General features: G+C 39.3%; 1 protein-coding gene across 1 annotated transcript in view; it reads left to right on the plus strand.

The window, feature by feature from the left end:
• Positions 1 to 985: 985 nt before the first annotated feature.
• LOC145990224 (uncharacterized) overlaps positions 986 to 23,089 on the plus strand; it is an 89,244-nt gene continuing 67,140 nt past the window's right edge. Inside the window, exon 1 of the mRNA XM_083125898.1 lies at positions 986 to 1,194. Coding sequence (XP_082982024.1) covers positions 1,078 to 1,194 — 117 coding nt within the window. The 5' untranslated portion in view covers positions 986 to 1,077. The remainder of the gene's footprint in view (positions 1,195 to 23,089) is intronic.

Here is a 23,089-nt window from a genome sequence, read left to right on the forward strand (position 1 = left end):
GCGAAAGGGATTAAGCGCGAAATTGAAATTGTCACTGTTAATCCGTTTCGCGGTTGTTCCTTTCGCTCTTATTCCTTCGAGGTTATTCCATTTGCGTTTAATCCGTTTCACGCTTCATATTTTCGATCTTATTCCGTTCACACTTAGTCCGTTTCGCTCTTATTACTTTCGCGCTTAATCCGTTTCGCGGTTGTTCCTTTCGCGCTTATTCCTGTGTTCAATTTTGGTTTCGCGCTTAATTCGTTTTGCGGTTGTTCCTTTCGCGCTTAATCCGGATTTTAATTTTAGTTTTGCGATTAATCAGTTTCGCGGTTGTTCGTTTCGCTCTAATTCCTGTTTTGAATTTTTGTTTCGCGCTTAATCCGTTTCGCTGTTATTCCTTTCGTGCTTATTCCTGTGTTCAATTTTGGTTTCGCGATTAATCCGTTTCGCGGTTGTTCCTTTCGCGCTTAATCCGGATTTTAATTTTAGTTTCGCGGTTGTTTCTCTCGCTCTAATTCCTGTTTTGAATTTTTGTTTCGTGCTTAATCCGTTTCGCTGTTATTCCTTTCGTGCTTATTCCTGTGTTCAATTTTGGTTTCGCGATTAATCCGTTTCGCGGTTGTTCCTTTCGCGCTTAATCCGGATTTTAATTTTAGTTTCGCGGTTGTTTCTCTCGCTCTAATTCCTGTTTTGAATTTTTGTTTCGCGCTTAATCCGTTTCGCTGTTATTCCTTTCGTGCTTATTCCTGTGTTCAATTTTGGTTTCGCGATTAATCCGTTTTGCGGTTGCTCCTTTCGTTCTTAATCCCTTTCGCGGTTATTCCACCGCCCCCGGCCACCGACAGAACGTGGAATCTTCCGCGAAGCCCCTTTCGTGCAGCAACTGTAAAAGCCATCGACGGGAGCGACGAAGTGTGCCAGGATGTAAGGGGCCGACTCAGTTTGTTTTGGTTGGTGCGCGATTAGGCCTAACTGCATTGTGTGTCGGTGGATCTCAAAGGCCACATGGAAAGCCAACCGCTGGCGTCGGAGGAATTGGATGCTCCACGAGAGTCGTCTGGCAGCTGGACGGAATGACAGGGGCAGATTAGGAACATGAGATTGCCTCACTGCTACACGCTGTGCCTTGTGGCGTCGTATCTCGCATTGCAGTGCAAGTGGGCAGCAACTGCGCCAACGGAGAAGCAGGAAAGATCTATCGGTAACGGACAGGTATGTTTCAATTCCATCATAATTTTATTGCTTGTGTTTCTTTCTCATATGAATTATGCTGCGACTTCTTTTCGTTTCTTTTTTTCTTCTTTTTTTGGTATTATATGCACGCGTAGGGCACAGGACAGGTCAGAAAATGCGCGGGGAGTCAAATAGGGGAACTGGGAAAGATAATATTTTCTAAAGGATGGGGGGGAGGCAGTTATGTAAAGTATACTCCAAAATATTTTTTCTTATTTTCTAATAATTGCCCTTCATTTTGTTTTTCCATTACCCGTTGTGGAGGGGTCGATAGTGGGGCTGAATGGTCGACTGTTAGGGCACTCACCCCCTCCCCCCTCTGACATTTGTGACCATCGTAAGGTGCCCTCAGATATGTACTGCTCTTCGCTTTTTTCTGCAGATGTGGCGTTTTAACAGGAAACTGTATAGATCACATAACGTTGATTTGTTGTTTTAAGTCCACTTTATGCACAGATAGGCTAATCGGGACTGGGCCTACAGTTTTAAGGTGGATCCGAACTACTGTGCAATATGTCTCCACAGGGTATTGAACCCGGGACCCCTTGATTACAAGGAGACCCGATCACATAACGTACATGGTACATACAGCCTCACCAAGCCATCGCAGACATTCTTATATATTTATTCGAGTGGAGCAAATGAAACGTGCTGGGAAGTGCATACGTCATTGTGTTCGCCCTGTCATTTCCATCGTCAGTACATAAATCATACTCTCCACACCTATAGAGGTAGAAAAAATCGTAGAATAAACAGATGTATTTTGCTGCTTTAATTTTAGAATATCGACGATAAGGTTGATGAACTAAAAAATATAAAGCAGTTTATGTAAACAACTAGGGCTAATAAACATGCACCTCCCAGTTGTTGTTTTTTTCCCACGGTATGAGATCTGGTGATATGTGTTGTGCGTTTCCTTCAGTCCTTGTTTCATAAATGCATGCCGGCAGATTGCGAATTAACGGGGTGCAGTGTTCGAATTGAAGGGTGGGGGGAAGCTAGGGAATCCCCCCTTCTACTTTTTCATCCCTGGATTTACATTTATATTTTCATTCCCAACCAGCGAAAGAAAATTCCCCCCCTCTGAACGTGTATTTTTATTTGGCATGGTATGACAGTCATTCACTGATTAAGTCATAAATTCGAACCTGCTGTTCACGATGTTGTAAAAGAAGATACAGTCATTGCACTTTAGATCCTCTATGGATGCACTTTATTTGATGTTCACTCAAAACAGCAAAAATCAAAAGGATCTGTTCGAGAGTTGTCAATCAGTGGCATCAACAATGATGAAAATGAACAAAATGTTTGACATTTGTTGGGTGGCATCTTATCAGTCTGTATCGGCAGAAATAAATAATTATCCGGCCCTTGTACATTTCTTTTCGAGTCATGAGCTGTGCAGCTATCCGTTGAAAAGAAAGAGAAAGTGCAAAGGAATACTAACCATGGCAGGAACTGGCTGTGACAATAACATCACTAACTTCAATGAAAGAGCGCCCTGGAGAAAGTGTAAGGATGTAGGATTTTAGTTTTCTCCAAACAAAGCATTTATGAGTGTATCAATCATATTTTCCGAAGCATTTCCTTCATGGATTTACCGAGAAACATCAATTCCAGATTTGAAGATCATGGAATATTCGAAGAAACATCTGTTTTGAACCATGCGAAGTGGCCAGTAGGATAATTTTGAACTCTACCTACAGGGACGATTTTCCTGTGACAAAATTTTCTGAAATGAGTCTACAGGAAGGACATCATGCTGCAACACAAAATGTATATATACATGAAAATCAGTAGTGGTGATTGAGTGCCAAAACAGGGGGGAGGGGCGCAAGGGCAGTTGGGAGTTTAATTTTTCTTTGTAAACAAGGTTTAGTATTAAGAGGGCATAATGCGGGGGCAAAAAGTAGGGGAGGGGCAACTGCCCAGCACACCCCTCTAGTTACTGCCACTGATCAGTAGTTCTGAAGTTCCCTCCCTTCATTTTCTCCCCATAAAAACCGTATTCAATTTCGGAACACAAATATTTCAACTAGATTTTTAAAAGTAAACTGCTTTAGAAAGCAAGTATCGTTTCTTACTTGCAAACGTCATAGGTGCAATCCAATGGCAACGATTAGGTTCCAAAAGAGGGGGGCAAGGTACCAAAACTTCGGGGGCAAGGACAGTTTACTTCCCTTGGCAGATAATGTTTAGCATAATGCGGGGTCAAAAGTGGCAGAAAGTGGTGGGGGGGGGGGTAATTGAACCTCACACACACACCCCTAATCGCTACCAATGGTGCAATCGCTCCACTCGCAAAATATTTGACTATCTTGAAAATGACAGCCATTCCGACTAGGGATGGCCAAACGGATCCGGATCCGAAAATTCCGGATCCCTTCGGATCCGGATCCGGATCCAAAAGTTACGGATCTGGATCCGGATCCGAAAATTCCGGATCCGGATCCGGGTCTGAAAGTTTCGGATCTGGATCCGGATCCGAAAGTTACGGATCTGGATCCGGATCCGAAAATTCCGGATCCGGATCCGGGTCTGAAAGTTTCGGATCTGGATCCGGATCCAAAAATTCCGGATCTGGATCCGGATCCGAGAATTCCGGATCCGGATCCGAGAGTTTCGTATCTCAATCCCATTATAATATTACCACAACTTGAAAGGTATTATGATCTTCTATTACAAAGAAATTTTTCGTTAGTCCAACAAGAATTTTTTTCAAGTGTTGTTCCTAAAATACTTTGCTACGCATCGGCTAACACACTCGTGCACACATGTCAGAGGTGATTTTGTAAATGCCATTGAAACGAATATGTATTCATTCGAATGTATTGGAAATGAAAACACACATAAATGTGAGACATTCCATTCCAGGATGAAACCTTTAACACATATAACAAGATAGAAATGTTATACAAAAATTATACAATTGTTCTACAGTTACAGTTCTACAAATTAAAATAAAACATTATAATATATGCAGTGTTAAATAATTACAAGGGAGGTTATCTAAGTATCCCCCTCCGATTTCCATGAAACTTGGCAGGTGTATAGTGGGGCCCAAAGGCAGAATTACGTGTTTTTTTGTTTCAGCTAAAAACTGTGTTAAGGGGCAAAACGCCCTCAAATGTCAAGATGAAGACAAATTGAAGTGAGGATCTGACCCCTGTGTCCCTCTCCGATTTCCATGATACTTGGCAGGTGTATAGTGGGGCCCAATGGAAGAAATACGTGTTTTTTTTGTTTCAGCTAAAAAACGGGTTTAGAGGGCAAAACCCCCTCAAATGTAAAGATGAGGACAAATTGAAGTGAGGATCGGACCCGTGTCCCCCTCCGATTTTTACATGATACTTGGCAGGTGTGTGTATAAACGGGCCCAAATGAAGAAATTCGTGTTTTTTTTTTGTTTCAGCTAAAAAACTGTTTTAGGGGGCAACCCCCCCCCCCTCAAATGTCTATATGAGGACAAATTTAAGTGGGCATTTGACTTATGTGTCCCCCTCCGATTTCCATGAAACTTGGCAGGTGTATAGTGGGGCCCAAAGGAAGAAATACGTGTTTTTTTGTTTCAGCTAAAAACTGTTTTAGGGGGCAAAATCCCCTCAAATGTCAGGATGAGGACAAATTGAAGTAAGGATCTGACCCCTGTGTCCCCCTCCGATTTTCATGAAACTTGGCAGGTATATAGAGGGGCCCAAAGGAAGAAATACCTGTTTGTTTTTTTTTGTTTCGGCTAAAAAAAACTGTTTTAGGGGGCAAAACCCACCTCAAATGTCACGACGAGGACAAATTGACGTGAGGATGATCTGACCCCTGTGTCCCCCTCCGATTCTCATGAAATTTGACAGGTGTATAGAGAGTCCGTATGCCCCTTGTTTCTTCCTATGCCATATTTACGTGGTTTCAGGGTCAGATCCCCACTTCAATTTTTCCTTATCTTGACATTTGAGGGGGGGGGGAATGAAAACACACATAAATGTGAGAAATTCCATTCCAGGATGAAACCTTTAACACATATAACAAGATAGAAATGTTATACAAAAATTATACAATTGTTCTACAGTTACAGTTCTACAAATTAAAATAAAGATCTGGATTTCGGATCCGCTAGGATCCGGATCTGACCATCCCTACTATACACCTGCCACGTTTCATGGAAATCGGAGGGGAACACAGGGGTCAGATCCCCACTTCAATTTGTCCTCATCTTGACATTTGAGAGGTGGTTGCCCCCTAGAACAAATTTTTTGCCGAAACAAAAAAAACACGTATTTCTTCATTTGGGCCCTGCAAGTTTCATGGAAATCGGAGGGGGAGACTTAGACCTCCCTTGTAAGTGTATTAATTAATTACAAATCGCGCACGCGCGCACACACTATATATATATGTGTGTATGTATATTATATATATCGGGTGGGCTGAAAAGTTCGTAGGCTGACTCATAGATGGCGTTACTAGAATTAAATCCATGTGATTTTTACTTAGTACTAACCTTCAAAATATACGTGTATAAATTTCACAGCTGCCGGATAATTAGTTCGTGAGATATAGCATTGTGAGCGAAGCAGCTTTTGTTATTGTGAAAAAATGTATAAAAAAGAATTTCGTGTGTTAATAAAGCATTGCTTTTTGGCGAAAAAAAATACTGTTGAAGCCAAGGCTTGGCTTGATAAACATTATTCGGACTCTGCACCAGGAAAATCAGCCGTTGAGAAGTGGTTTGCTAAATTTAAACGAGGCGAAATGAGCATCGAAGACGATGCACGCAGTGGACGCCCCAAAGAGGCTGTTACCGACGAAAACATCAAAAAAGTCCACAAAATAATTTTAAATGATCGTAAAGTGAAGTTGATCGAGATAGCTGAGACTTTAAAAATATCAAAGGAACGTGTTGACATATTGTGCATGAATATTTGAACATGCGAAAGCTGTGTGCAAAATGGGTGCCGCGCGATCAAAAGCAACAACGTTTTGATGATTCGGAGCAATGTTTACCGATATTCAACCGTAATAAACACGAATTTTTCCGTCGATATATTACAATGGATGAAACATGGCTCCATAACTACACTCCAGAGTCCAATCGACAGTCAGCCGAGTGGACTGCACGTGATGAACCGAATCCAAAGCGTGGAAAGACGCAACAGTCGGCTGGCAAGGTTATGGCATCAGTATTCTGGGATGCGCATGGTATTATATTCATCGATTACCTCAAAAAGGGCCAGACCATCAACAGCGATTATTACATAGCGTTGTTGGAGCGTTTAAAGGATAAAATCACGAAAAAACGGCCCCATTTGAAGAAGAAAAAAGTGCTGTTTCATCAAGACAATGCACCGTGTCACAAATCAATGAAAACGATGGCAAAATTATATGAATTAGACTACGAATTGCTTCCCCATCCACCATATTCTCCAGATCTGGCCCCCAGTGACTTTTTCCTGTTTGCAGACCTTAAAAGAATGCTCGCTGGAAAGAAATTTAGCACTGATGAAGAGGTAATCGCCGAAACTGAGGCCTATTTTGAGGCTAAAGAGAAATCGTACTATAAAAATGGCATCGAAAAATTGTATGACCGCTATAATCGTTGTATCGCCCTCGAAGGCAACTATATTGAATAATAAAATCGAATTTTGTCAAAAAAATATTTTTTACTTTGTTAGCCTACGAACTTTTCAGCCCAACTGTTATATGTATATTAGCAGGTAACAATATGTTATAAGCACATTGTTACTTTCCAAAGAAGCGCATGTGGGATGGCAAAACGGATCCGGATCCGAAACTTCCGGATCCGGATCCGAAAGTTCTGGATCCGGATCCGAAAGTTCTGGATCCGGATCCGAAAGTACCGGATCCGGATCTGAAAATTCCGGATCCGCGGATCCGGATCCGAAAAATTTTAGGATCCGGATCCTTAGGATCCGGAACCAACCGGATCCGGATTTCGGATCCGCTAGGATCCGGATCTGGCCATCCCTAATTCCGACATGCATGGTCCCATGAATTTTCAAAATTACAAAAATGAGATTTTTATGTCAGTGTCTTCACATGACTAAAATTTTCTCCAAACTCTCAATTTTCTGACTCACAAAAAATTTTATAACTATTTATTTATTTTATACTACCATTTTAGTGTATCAGCTGTATACATTTTTTTAAAAAATGTTGGACTGGATAATGACTCACTCATCTGTGGATCGAGTACAAAAGTTATCACCGAGGATACAATAACAATAAATAGGAAATACAATAATAATTTAATACTAGTATTTTATGATAGCATTGCTATTCTTTATTATTATTATTATTATTATTCCACTGTTCTATTTTATGTCACAGCTGCCCCGTCCTTTGAATATTTTTGATGACTCCTGTTATAGCGCTCTTTCCCAATATCAAGCAGAATGTTCAATTCGCACCCTGCACGCACTGAATAGCATGCCAATAAATTTCAATCAATGTGCGTACAGAAAGGGTGGAGAACGGTCACTTCCTGCCCCCTGTAAACTAATATATCAGGCAAAAATTAATTCTCTTGAAGGGAGAATTGATAATTGAAAGTATAACTTAATATTCGCCATATGACCGCCAGAATTTGAAGTCGGCCAGCATCGTTTGAAAAAAAAAAAAAAAAAAGCTTCCTTCTTGCTCCTCTTCATGCGGACAACCGTGCTTTATCTGATCTTCAAATCAAATTTTATCCAGAGGCACTGCATAATGGAAGGTACGCATTATTTGGCAGCGAGGCAAGAGAGGAATTATCTTCGCTTCTTTTCATATATGCATTCATTAATTTTTCAATCTGAATGGATCAAAATAATATTCAATGGAAAATTAGAATATACAGAAGTAAAAGGATTGTGTATCAGGATGTTTTTGCAGGCTAATGAAAATATTACTCACACTAGGGGAGATTAATTTGCAATATTCATGTCTGAGTTGAAGTCCAAGGTTAGAAATATGTGTGCCCCGATTTACAGATAGCATAGCAGTCCTCAGGGAAGAAGGTCTCAACAATATAATATACGAAATTGAAGAAACCCTCAGAATTGTTATAAAAGGAAATGTATATGTAAAGGAAGTAAATATTATGATATGCCACAGAAAGCCCTGGCCCTTCAAAACAAGCATAATGATAGGAAGAATAAATCTGATGAGATGGAAGAATTTTGACATCCTGGGAGAAACTAATTATGAAATGTGCAGGAAAAATCTCAAAAGTTGTACAGCACAGGCAACGAAGAGCTTTTACCAGAAGAAGCAATTCTTAACCTTCAGGAACACTGATGTGTCTATGAGGAACCTCTTCGTAAAAAAATCATCAAAATGTAGGCAGCGGCTGACGCTAAAAGGAAAGGATTGGGAACCTTCGAAGTGTGCTGCTACAAGATAATGCCGATGATAGACGAAGTTTGTCTGAGAGACTCACATATCAAGAGAAGCACGTGGAAATCTATCGTCCAAAGAAGATGCAGGCTGTTATGTCGGGATGTTGAGACAAGACGAGACGAGACATCTCAGTCTCGGCCTCATAAAGAGTTGTAAATCGTTGTCTCGTACTCGGTCTCGTCTCGAGTTATAAACTTCGTTCTCGTCTAGGTCTAGAGGCTCGAAATAAATAAAACAAAATTAAACGAAAAATATTGTCACAAACTTTCACGGCGTATAGAAAACATTAAAGGAAACAACTGTTCTCGATAAAGTTTTTCTGTTCGACGCCTCGCTACGAAAACGGAATTTTACGCTGAGCATATGCAATTACATGAAATAGATTGACTTTGTTACTACTATAAACAAAATACACAATTTATCTATAAATAATGAAGCAGATATCCGCTTAGTTGTCTGAAGAAGTCACATAGCAAAGTTTGTTTATGGAAAATTTTCAAATATCGTACGTAAGTCTCGAATGAGTCCGAATGTCTCGGACACCAAGTCTCAGTCTCGTCTCCATTTTATACAGCTCTGTCCGACCGTCCCGTTCTCGGCCTCGTCTCGAAAGTCTAGATAGGCTGTAACCGGATATAGGTAAAAACGAATGTAATATTCAACCAAATCGTACCGGATTATCTCACCTCGCATTAGCGAGTAGGCAAAACACTAATGTCACAAAGAGAAATAACAGTCTGTGTTATAGAAGATTAATGTATTGATGCATTGAACACATATGGAAGTAACAGATAACTTACACAGAAGATTACACATGAAGAAATAACTATTTATGAACAAAGTCCGCGACACAAAACATTTTACACAACCGTCTCGTCTCCGTCCTCCATTGTCACTCCCTAGTGTTGCCAGGTCCTATTCGAAATTATTTTCTGCTTTACATCTACAATATTACAAACACTAAGAAGTAGTATTACCTATCTGGTTATAAGGCCTAGGCTCGTTCTCGTCTCAGTACAGTGGGATCCGTGAATATTACCGTGCCAAATTGTCCATCACCATGTTCGTGCACTTTATTTGACCCAATAATAGCTTCAAGAATTAAAACTCAAAACAAGCTGTTGACAACTTCTGCACCAGCATACATAAAAATCCATCTCTCAAAAACACATAGGATGTAAGAGAAAAAATAATGAAAATAGTCATGGACAATTTGTAATATTCATGGATCCCACTGTACCATCCTTATAATCCATATCCTGAGATGAGAAGCAATATTGAGAGAGTAATCGAAGGAGGAATGCAAATAAAAGAAACACACATTGGCGGGTTCAGGATGGAATATATCAAGTAAATCGCTCACGATATGAGTTGCGAAAAGTACAGAGAAATAAAGACATAGGCGGAAGGTGGGGGGAAAATGAATGAATGCCACAAATTAAGAAGAACCTAATACAACCAAGTTTCACAACCCGTATTTCCTGTATAAGAAGGATTGGGAAACAAAGAAACGAGGAAGGAACAAGAGAAGGGAAAAAGGAAGTAAACAGAGAAATAGGAGGAGAAGGATAAACTTCTAGAAAGAAAAACACTTGAGGACGATATATTTTTCCTATTGAGATTATTACTTAATTCTGTGGCTATGTAATATAAATGCATTGCTTTAAAAGCCACTGCCACCTTTGGCTAATCGCGACAATGAGGATTTGTGATAATATGATGAAATTGATAAAGAAACACTCACAAACAACACCCTTCCCAATCCGGGATTCGAACCCTCGACCCCTGTCGTCTTAGCGCCCTCTACAAACCACTTCATGACGGAGGCTGGCAAAGGCTTGTTGTAATTAACGTTTCAATCTATGGTGATTTTATATAATTATGAGGAAAAGTGTAAGTTCTTATCCTGGCATACATTTCTGAGAAGAGGAACCAGTGGTAACGCAACATTTTTTTATTTGCATTTTTTTATTTACATTTATATTTATTTATTTAGCTAATGTTCCATCAGTTCAGCAGGAGCCCTTAAGTGAGAGAGACGTATAGCAGCTGTTGCAAAAGAAGAGAATGTAGTTACTATTGAATGCTAACAGCTACTCTTGAAAGGGGGAAGGGTGTCTGCACATCTTTTCTTCTCTCATTTAAGGTGCTTTTTCACTATTGTGTTGTTATTCGTATCCTGAAGGAAGACACCTCTCCTCTTAATACAATTAGACTATGTAGATTTGAAGTATGTGTGGAATTTTTCACAATATTTGTCCCAAAAATAAACTTGATATATTTCTTTGGATCATGATGCTCCCTCCTTTTCTATCTTCGTCGCAAGGTAAAGCAATGTTGCATTTTAAAAAAATCTCAAGATTACTCAGAGACTTTTATCAAAAACAAAGAATGACAGGAAAGCTTACTGTAATGTTGCTGCGAATAAAAGAAAAAAGTTCATGTCAAGAACGCAACACCACATAGGTAAACTGTGATGAAGAGGATACAAGGTTAGCAAAGTAAATACCTCATCCTGGATTCGAATATATTGTACTCTACCGGTTTAGTAACTCTTTCAGTCGAAAGTCTGGCAAATATAATATTCAAATTTACATGTTTTTGAATTCATGTATTCATGTATTAAACGTTAGAATATTAGGCACAGTGATTTGCCATTACTGTCAAATCCACTTTTTAAATGGTAGACTTAATTCGCTTGTCAGAAATTTTTCTTGCATTTAACAACATAAATGATAATCACTTATTCTTTATTAATATTTTTTAAATAATTTTGCTACATTCATTTGTTGCTTGTGTAGATGCTCTTTACCGCATACATTTTGAAGCCGCCCTTTTTCTTTAATAAATAAATTATATTTGTTGTGTCTTGCACCAAAGCTATCCTCTCTGTTGATAACGGATTTCCGCCAGCGCGCTTTTTGTAATGGCATCAAAGAGTTAGTCGGCTGCCAATTTGCATCTGAAGCATTGCCACTCCCAAGGCCTGTCTTCTTATCGTCCAATTGAGAACAAAGGCGCCGGCGGGAGAGATGTGTGCGCTGGGGAGGAGCCCGAAGGGACGGCTGGGGGACTCGCTGACGGGATCACAAATCTTCCCACAAAAGACCTGCCTCGGCTGCAACCACCTGTAAAAACGGTTGTCACGTGACTTGAGATCATCCCTTCAACCCCCCCTCCCTTTCCCTTCTCCCGCACGATAGTTTAGGGGGCTCACACACTAACGTGATTCCTTGCGCCAAAATACATGGTGGTATTTTTTTTTTGACACAGAAAAAATAAAGCATTCACATTGAAGTAGCGTACTATTATACAACTTCAGTGTGAATATTTTCTTTTCTTTGTGCCGCTTTCAAAATTCAATAGCATTATTTGAGCTTATATGTAACTGCTGAAAGACATACTGACAGCTCAACTTGGCACCGAACCGTTACTTGTATCCAGGTTTTGTTACGCACAATACTAAAATGCCACTTTACTTCAAGGTCGGATTAAAGAGGGTGCAGATGGGGCGACCGACCCTCAGAGATCCTCGAGGGGGCGTCGTTGGCGACTTTCACCGAGGACCTATTTCATTTCTTTACATATTAATAAATAATTTACACAATTGAAATATAACACACATAGTGGCAATTAAGAAAGATACAAGAGAGGAATAAAGGGGGTCGAAGAGGGCGCCTCGCTACCCGAGGGCGACAGACCCTTAAGGGCCTTATTTTATTTCTTCAATAAATTGCACGGTTGAAATGCAATAAAGCAAATATTGTGGCATTTTACGAAGAACTACAGTTAAGGGAGAGCAGGAAGCTTAACGGTGAATGCAACAAGTGACTATAATATGGGCAACGAGAGATAGGAAGCGACGAATGACAAAGGGGCGACGGAAGATAGGAGGCGACGAAAGATAGAAGGAGACGAAAGATAATAGGACGATGAAACATAGGAGATGAAAGGTAAAGGCGATAATATGTAAGGTGCGACGAACGATAAGGAGTTGAAAGGAGGATAAATGATAGGAAGCGGTAAAAACTAGGGGGCTACGAAAGATAGGAGGTGACGAGAGACAGGGGCGAACAAAGATAATAAGATGTCGAAGGATGGGGGAGACGAGAGACAGGGTACGAACAATAATAAGGATGACGAAGGATGGGAGCGACGAAAGATAGAAGGCGACGAGAGACAAATGCGAACAACGACGAATGATAGAGGCGACGAAAGACTGGGTGGACAAAGATAAGGATGGGGGCGATGGAAGATAGGCGTTAACAAAATATTAAAGGGTGACGAGTGAGGGGAATGCGAACAATAGATGGCGAACTCTCACTGAAAATGGCAAACGGGCTGAACAGAAACGCCAATAAGGAAGTCAATTCAAAAGTGTTCATATCCAGCCTCGTATCGTGCACCAAAAAATAAATGTAAAACTTCACAAAATCCAGAGAGCGAACCTGCAGATGTGGAACGTTGTTATGCTACGACGGAAACAACTTAACCTTCGTCATTGCGGCAAGTGGATCTCAAGATGTATAATAGAGGTGATTCGACGCACTGTTGATTGATCTTCAGAGATCACCAAGAGTAAACACTAATAGTGGTCGTTCATATTCATTCAAGCCTCGACCAATGGAAGGCTTTCTGGCCCAGACTGTGGTATTCTTCTTTTCTTGAGAACGTAGTTTGTCCTTTGCAAGAATCACTTTGTTTCTCGGCCGAAGAAATCATTTCGGGCTCCTCCGCACACGCAGAAACAAAAATGTATTTAATACATCCAGCGCTTCCTGCTTCCGAATTGTGGAATTTGAGGTGCGGTTACTACGCCATTGGACAAGTAGAACGGTTTAGTAGGAAAACTAATCGGTCAGCATTGTTGATATTTATGAGCTTGTAATGAACTATTGCATCTGAGCGATCTAATGAAAATTATTTCGTCTGGTGAGTTCTTCGGTTGTCAGCAAAATATTGGACTTTAAATTTTGTCAAAATTATAGCTTCTATCAAATATAAAGTTGTATGTGACGATTCTATTATCATTCAACAATTTTCGAAACTTCTTTTTTACACTCGAAAGAAGAGTTAAATAATAACTTATACCATTTCTGATTTCAAGAATTCAGAACAAAAAGCATAATTTCTCCATATTTACTTTGGACGTTACCGTACATAAATAGGTGGGCTCTGATTCTTCTTCTTCAAATATTTTCCAGAAATTAGAAACAGCGAATTAGCACCTCCCTCTGAATGAATAATACTACATCGACATTGGTTTTCAGGGCTTTAAAATTTAATCATTTCTGAGTGGTTCAGTGATAAGTAACAAGGACATCTGCAACGGCAATTTCTATTCTGATATGGATCTTTTTTTTTAATTATGGAGTTATCGATTCTACGGACAAAATTTTTAATTCGAAAATATTGGGTTACGAAATCCAGAAACATGAACATTAAATCTACTTTGCAACAATATTTTACCTACACGAGCTCCTCCGCATTTCACTGGTACTCTCCTTTTTCACTAGGCTTGGATATGTTGCCACATTAATTCTAGATCGTTTTCAACAGAGTTGGTCTGGTATTTTCAATAATATGTAGTATGGGTCAACAATACATCAATTCAACAATATATAAACTAAATAAGCAGTTCATATTGCCAAGCAATTGAGTGCTAGATTTAAGTGATAAGGACTATATTTCAAACGTTCCACCCAACGTAACCTAATGGTTATAGATTTTGCCTTTCATGCCTGTGGTCCTGGTTTAGATCTTGGAAAGGACCAAAGTTTTCAGTGTCGACATAACATGAAGAAAATTTTGCAACTTCAACCAGAATTTCGATGTTCACCCAGCATAAGTGAGTGGAGTTACAACTGTAATCAATCTGTTTGATACAGAGCCGAAAGGCAAATGATCTTGTGTCGATATACCAAAAAATCTTGTCAGAAAGTTGCACGGCTAGAAAAAAGGTAGGAACGAAATTTGTGTACATTTTTTCGGAAATAAGTAATTTTCTCCGTTGGCATTGCAAACATTGTCAGTAAAGTCAAACAAGTTATCTACGAAAAAGGACATACAAGTGTTGCTTGCGACACTTTTTGCCTTTCGTATTTTTCCAGAGTTTGTGACTGTCTTCTACATTCACAAAAAATTAACATTTAATTTATTTCTATTGTGTACAAGTTTATAAAATTAACAGGAAACCATTGAGATAAAGAACGCAGTATCAATGTCGATATTTGTTTTAAGTTGTTGATTTCGATTCGTTTTTGATATATGTAAAAAGACTGACTTAAATGTCTTGTGTTAAAAGTTGGAAATGAGTTTATATCGGATTCTTTGAGATGAAATAATAGTTTAAGGAAGATAAATTGTGCTCTTTCAATTCTTGAAAAGTAAGAGATTTAATATTACGTGAACCCAGATGAGCACTGAGGACATGAAACGCAATCTTTAAATTGCTTAATAGTCTGCTCACCCTTCGCGTACTGTATAGACTATATTCAGTGTAATGTATAGTTGCAAGTTCGTTTCCTTCCAAACTCCGCACAGGCACATTATAATTATAAATACATCAGAAAAACGTTTTAAAAAAATTTAGCCTATGGACCTTTCAAATTGAATGTGTAGTCTAAAGGAGAAGGTGTTTTGTGTTGTAACGGAGTGAAAATACGTATGTATTTTCAGCACTGCCTGTTACTGAATATCGACAAAACGTTTTTTCATACTATCGTAATTCATAGGTCATTATTAATAGCATGATAATAATGACAAAATAATAATGTTTTTCGTGAACTACTGTAGAGTACGAAGATATACAAAGTTACAGCAGGGCGTTGGATTTAAACTCAAAAGCTTCCATTTCGTTGGACGATTGTGGAAATTTTAATAATATTAAAAACACTGTTAATCCATTTTATTTATCTCAATTCGCATTTCTGCCACTTTTGACTGACTAATCGCAAAAATGAGGATGAGTGATGATATTATGAAATTGATGAAGGGACGCTCACCGGAGATCCCTGTCTTCGTAACCCGCTGTGCTAACCACTCCAATACAGAGATCGGCATTGAATTTAAAACACTGTGAACCTCATTATATATAGCTAATAATTATTTACTACGAGATATTTTTTGTTGCTTACTTTCCTTACCAGCGTAATTCCACTCTTAAGTGAAAAATGTGACTGTTATGTTGGCCTTGTTTCATGTTATAAGTTCTCCACTTAAATCTTATGAACGGGCAACTATAACTGAATTATAGTTTATGTGACTTAGTAACTTAGATTGGGATCATGCTCAGAAAACATGGTATCCCATAAAAAATTATTAAGAAAAATTCAAAGTTTTCCATCTGAAGGCTTCGTCGCTGAATTGAACTGTTAGAGCCGCGGCCGGCTGAAGATCCTCGAAGGAGCATGCGGTGCTCGTTACCTGCACGCGTGCCGGGGGAACGTGAGGAGCATGGCAGCAGTTTTTGTCCGCCTTCTTCTGGCCGCCACCGCAGCAGGCAATCAGCGCCCCGCTGCCCCACATCCTTTGAAGTCGCCGCCGCTTCGGAGGAGATGCAGAAAATGCTTAAATCTCTCTAAATGGCGTTTCATCTTCCTTTTCCCGATGAACGTTCTCGAGAGAGGGGATGTGCCGAGAGGATTCCCAATCCCAAACACTGTGAAGCGACCTTGGGAACAGCGTTGGCAAGTCCGGCATCGTTTCACTCTTGTGGTGCTCATCCTGATTAATCTAACGGCGTAAGAAAAGAAAAACAGTTACCAAACTGTCTGCAAACTGCACAGTATGTTACCAAACCTCACGTGCGTTCTACAATGACCACATGCTCATAAGATCTGAACTAAAGTCAATACTCCCTTTTTTAAAGTACTAATCCGCAAAAAAATGCTAAAAAAGAAAAATACTCTTATGAGACAGTCGGGTCTGTGCATCCGTCTGTCTTATCTGAAACACTACCAGAGTTAAAAATATACATTTTGATGAAGCGTAGCAAATGGTAATTCTCTGGAGGTTAGTGAAACAGATAGGCCAAAAATAACCGAACATGCATGGATTGAATCACATAGAATTCAGTGGAGCAACGTAACAGTACTAAGCTAAGGAAGATAAGGAAAATCAAAGAAGCAGCATTCATAGCAATGGTCCAAAACCCTATAAGCCAACCCAGTGTAGAATTCAAGGACATATGGTGCCCTCTCCTAAAAATATAAATAGTAGCATAAATGAAGCAAAAAATAGTATAGAAATCTAGGGTGTGCCGTGTACTAATTGGTTAAAGCACCGGATTTGTAGTAAAAATCACAGATCTTTGGTAGCCTCGATTCCCACCACCGGCCGTCTGCCTGACCCCGAGGTCAAAAGTCGGCTGTCCCTTGCCTGTAACGTTGTTTTAAGTGTTCGTCACATTCTTCTAGAATGTGCTGACTTTAATTTCTTCAGCTAGCCTTTCCAACGATTTGTCTTCCATTTTGGGAGACAATGACGTGTTTTAGCAAAGAAGAGCGGGCCTTTTCCACTGTTTCTGAGGATGTTTTTGGACTTACCTTTTAAACTTGTTTTGCATGTTCTGTGCACGTCCCTTTCCAACCATCCACTTTTAACTTTTGCCAAGTGGCTCTTTACACCCTGTTTTAATTTTAAGATAAGGGTTTTAGATAAGGGGACATTTCCTGCTGTCCTTCGAAGGGTTCAAAATGGCCATACATGTCGACGCGCTGAAATATTTTAACTCAATCGATATCTTGCAAACAAACAATTGTGACGATCTGAAATTTTCTTACCACCAAAAAGCATAAGCTAGATTAGTGTGACAAATAATTTCGATTGGCTTTTATCAATGAGAGCAAAACCATCAAAAGTCAACAATCGGAATATTTTTAATGGTGCTATTATTCCATTTGAGCTATAATGTAACATGTGGGAAGCTGTTTAACGCTCCCATTAAAATATTCCAGTCAACAATCAAAACCAATCGATACATATCAATTGCTCAGAAAATATACCAATCTAATAAGGATTTCGATCTTAATGTACTGTCTGTCTATGGCAGCCAACTATTCGAAAATCAACAATCGTACTAACTTTCCATATCTCCAAAATAATTAAAGCTACAAACAAGAGACTTCTCTACAAAGTATCCTAAAGATCGGCGTCATACGTTTCCTGACACAGTTTTGAATTCTGGATGAAATTGCAACATCCTTATTTCAGGATTGTGTGAGAGTTTTTCTGCCCTCAATACAGGAAGGAAATTACGGTACGAAGTAGAAACAGTCCTTCAAAGCCATCCTGAAATCATAAATCTATCAATAAGAATTAACTAGATGGAGCCCTTTTATAGACATACGCTCCCCTCCTTGACGGATTGATTGATTTTATTTTACTTGGCGTTTTGTACCTCTTGGCTAATTTGCGAATATGGGGATGAGTGATGAAATTGATGAATGGACATTCACAAACAACCAAGCCCGAGCGGGATTCGAACCCGGGACCCCTGGCGGCGCAGCGCGATGTGATAACCACTCAGCCACAGGGCCCGGCCCCTCCTTGACGGAGTGGCCAGCGTAACGCAATGCGTAGCCAGATGTCCCATGTTCGAACCTGACTAGTGGCGGCAAATGGCTTCCAGAACTGGGGGCGGGGGGATAGTTTACTTTCCCTTGGTAGATAAGGTTTATCCATGGAGGGGCAAATGTGGCAAAAAGTGGGGGGCAAGTGCCCTCCTCGCACCTACTGAAGCTCGGTAAAGCATCGATAAAGCATTGTGTTTGTCTCACCGTCCATATCGCCAGTTTATCATTCATCTTAATCGTCGCAATTAACCCAAGAGGTAGAAAAACGATGTAAAATGACCGATGGAGAAAGAGAGAAACGTACTCGCATAATTGAGGAGCAATTTTTTAATGATTAAAGAATCTGTTGATATATTGAATATTCATTTTATATTGAATAATACATTTTTCTAAATTTAGTATTATCCTATTGAACATTCTTGGATTCGCATAGATTGACAAATTGTTGTCCTCTAGCCCCTTCGAGGAACGGTCAGATTCTAAGAAAAACTTTTAAAAAAGTTTTTCTCCGTTGTGACCAAGTATGGTGTGATGTTGGCCAACATTAAATCCATGCAATCCATTAAACTCTACTGTAGGTTGCGCACTCGTAAGGGGTTAAAGCTACTGATGTTCTTTCCGCATTCGTAACAACACACACAAAGTCGAAATGACTTTTTCATTGATTGCTCGCCAGCGTACGTAAGTGTTTTTGTATACTCTTGGCGTTGGCCCTTTTTCCTACCATTTGTAATGTCATATTTCTTACGAGAATAGTTGGCAACACTGCCTTTTGGTTAGAGGACAGGAAAAAGTTCTAGTTTCCACCTGCTGTAAGCATGCATAGGAATTGTGCGGTAAGGAACAAACACACAAACATAAATCTTTGCCCAGATATCCGGACCCAAACGGTACGTACACATAAACAACCCAAACGGAGGTGCTTTGGGAAACAATGGACAATTAAGGACGAGTCGCGGGGTTCACCACCAATTCCAAGTAAACAAGAATCGTGAAAGCGTCCTCGTCGCTACGTTATAATTTGTTCCGTGCCGCTGGCTCCGAGGGAAGAAGGTTTCGACACTCCACGATCATCATGTCGGACGGAGTAGTATCTCTGGAGCCTCGTCCTTCATTTGGGGTTTCTAGATGATGTTAATAGCGTGTAATTTTTGAACGAAAAAATGCGTTTATCGGTCATTTTTTGGAAGGATGTTTACACAAGAGGGATTCTACCGTGGAATTCGAGACAGGTTTCGGACCTCCTCCTCTTTTTTTTCGGACAAATTTTCTGGAACTGAAGCACCTCTTTCGGCAGCTCTCCTTTAAATAATGTAGTAGCAAGTTCTTGTTAAGGAAGGAGGGAGGACAAGGGAACTCAGCCCTCCAATACCCTAGGAACTTTTTTTGGAACAGATTGGGCCTCTCCGATGTCATACTGTAATACCCGTTCGATCCGTTCCGCTATGGAGGCACATTGCATCGTGGTTAGTATCGCACTTTAAAGTGTAGGACCAGTTACGATTAGCCCATATGAGCATAAATGAGACTTAAATTAACTGTCCGCAGATGGACTTGTACCACAATACCAATATGTTAATTCTAGAATTATATGCGGCAAATACGTTTACTATAATACATTTAAAATCAGGAATTTTTGAGAACTCGCTACACATTTTTTTTGTAATATTTGAGTTGGTCCCGGTTGAAAGAGTAAGGTGTATGCTTTCATGAGGGTAATCAAAGTTCGATTCCCGAGAGATGCCAAACAGTATTTCTCCAGTTGCTTAATGTAAGGCTACACAGAATGAGTTCCAAAGAATCTTCAGGAATGTGGGCAGTAGCTGGAACCTAGTGCGGAGAATATGAAACACTACATAGTATCAGCATGTGCCGATAACTTTTATAATTTATCTACTAGAAGTTTCTGGAGAAAAATTTACATTACAGTATAAAACGAGCTGTAAACTTTGAGTTGAAGCAGCCAAGATTCACATTTTGTACTGTAAAGTACAGTATGTTCCCAACAATATGAAATATAAATGGATTTCCTAACATAAAGTCCCTAGTTTGCCCGAGACACGATTCAATAAAACAACCATTAAGAAGCTGGTTTAAATTTTTTTAATAATTGAACTGAACAGAATTAATAACCTTTTGGTTGTTAATTCTGTTCAATTCAATTTACTTTGAATCTTACATATTTTCTAGTCGTTCATCTCCATATTTTTTCAACTTCTATACTCCTTTGTTCTACCAATGCAACAACATAGAGTTACTGAAAAAAAAAACAGCAACTCAGATTTAATTTACATAATGTACACAAGGCATGAAGCTCACAACCAAACGGTGAGTTGTTTCATTAAAAAACACACGGAAATAGCGTAGTTACTGTTGGTCACTCGGATAGGCTCCAATATATAATCAGAAATACGCCACCGAGTGGGCATCCTCCCCTCTACACCCATCCCAAAGCAAAGAGCTTAATTTGCACAGTGATTACATATCATTGGATATGTAGTTTTAAACTAAAATAAGTGTTTTTTACCAGTTGAAGGTTAATAAACATTTATCTGGGCTTATAAGGATTTACCTAGGTACAACTGACATATATGTGTGAAAGTCTGGACTAAATTAATGCAGTATTAAAAAGGTTCATAGGAATTCATAACAACAACAGGAGTAAGACAAGGTGATATTTTATCCCCATACTTGTTTATCATTCTGATGGATAATGTTCTGAAAGAAATAAAACCAAAGATGAGAAAATTCAAAGTAGGAAATTGGAAACTGAAAACTGTAACTGTATCTGAACTTTTATATGCAGATGATATTGTATTGTTTGCAAATTCACAAGCAAACCTACAAAGAAATTTAGAAATAATAAATGGTAATATGTCAAAGAAATATATGAATATAAACAAAGATAAAACAACTGTGTTAAGGATAGGGAGAATTGAAAACCCCTGCATAATAAGCCTTGAAGATTCAGAACTAAAACATGTACAAAGTTTTAAGTATCTAGGTGTTACAATCAATAGTAATGGAAAAATAGATGAAGAATTAAACACTCGAATAACTAATACAAACAGATTATATTATGCCATAAACAAAGGAGTTTTAGGGAAAAAGGAAATAAGCCAAATAACAAAAATATTGTGTACAAATCAACTTATGTACCAACATTGATATAATGAAGTGAATCCTGGATAATTAATGAAAAACAAAAACAAAACTTACAAACAGTAGAAATGAAGTATTTGAGGAGAACAATGGGAAAGACCAAAAGGGACAAAATCAGAAATCAAACAATCATAATAACATTAAACATAAAACCAATATATCAGGATGTTGAGCAAGCACAACTCAGATGGTTTGGACACCTCAGCAGAATGCCTGAACATCGAATACCTAAACAGGTATGGGAAGCAAGAATGAGAGGATTGGATGCAAAGAGACCGAAAGGAAGACCACGTAGGACATGGAATGTGGGAATGAAGGATAACCTCAGCAGGAGGAACATCTCGTGGAGTGAAGGAAGGAAGGAAGGAAGGCGAGCTCTCTGCAATACCTCGACACCAATCGGTAGAAAAGGATCGGAATATGTAAGTAAAAAGGAAAGTTTGTATCACATATGTCGCTATTCGTTTTGTGAAGCAAATATTTTTCTCTCACATGGAAAAGGAATGCACGCACGGTTTAATGGGAACATGTATAGTAATTGAGGTAACAAATAGTTTACGCTTTGAAGAAAGTGACGTTGTATAGGTGTAGTTTATGTTTTTAGAGCGATTCTCAGAAACATACACAACCATACAGTTTTGAATCCTTGTCCCTAGGTTCAAAACTTGCAGTACCTGAAGTTCTGTGGATGCTAGTTTAGGCAATAGACAGGCACTTCTTCAAATTATAACTTAACGCCCATTTCCTTTTAGATATATATAGGTTTACTCATATTATATTTACATAAGTTAATACTTGGCCGTCATTAGCAAGGTCCACATTTCAGTGCTCTGTCCCCCTTCCCGAAGAGAGTGTGTGTAGACTCGTGTAGACTCGTGTAGCCACTGACTTCACGAGTAAAAAAAAATATATAACCTTCAGTACCAAAAAAGGTGACTGGAGGTATGTGTACATGTGTACCCGGTTTCCCACATGAGATGTACTATTGAATTAAGTGTGAAAAAAGATCAAGTGGGTGTATTAAAAGAAAGAAAGAAAATTAAAGTCCCCGCCGATTCATAGTATCAAGAAAATTCTTCCTTTCGTCCCATAGAGAAAAGACACCTCTTTACCTCGTCGTATTACACCAAACATCTGAGGCCGACTCCTCCCTTCCCTTTCTTTATATAGGCCCCGCTAATGACCTAACCGTTACTGGAAACTTTCCGCTGGTCGGCTGTCCAGCGACACACCTACCTACCCAACGGCCAAGAATACGCATGTACATGAATACATAGACATCCACAACATTACCAAACACATGACACTAAAACCCGACCGATCCAATTAGATTAATTAATTAAACATATAAAATAAAAAAGGATCAAGTAATGATCGCATCATTACAACGTGGACTCAAGAAATTTATTCAAATTGATCATCGTAGCTACCCGGCAATGCATATATTTTTCACAGGTTACTGAGGGCTGTAAGGGTGACGTTTTCGGAATACACCAATGTCAACCCCTCGACTGGGTATTACTTAATTTTTGCAGGTCATCGAGTCCCAGACGCCTTGAACCACGGTCAGGGTTATCCTCTGTGGGGTTTGTGCTCTGTGTCTTACGAATGAATTCATGATTTGATTTATTTTATTTCACGTTTCTGCCACTTTGGTCTAATAGCTAAGATGACAAAGTGATCCTACCACATCAAGATGTAAAATTAGTCCAAATACTATTTATCAGCATTAAACTTAAGCCTTAGCT

The sequence above is a fragment of the Lepisma saccharinum genome, chromosome 7, assembly GCF_977018435.1.
Source record: "Lepisma saccharinum chromosome 7, izLepSacc3.1, whole genome shotgun sequence".
In the NCBI taxonomy this organism is placed as follows: Eukaryota; Metazoa; Arthropoda; class Insecta; order Zygentoma; family Lepismatidae; genus Lepisma; species Lepisma saccharinum.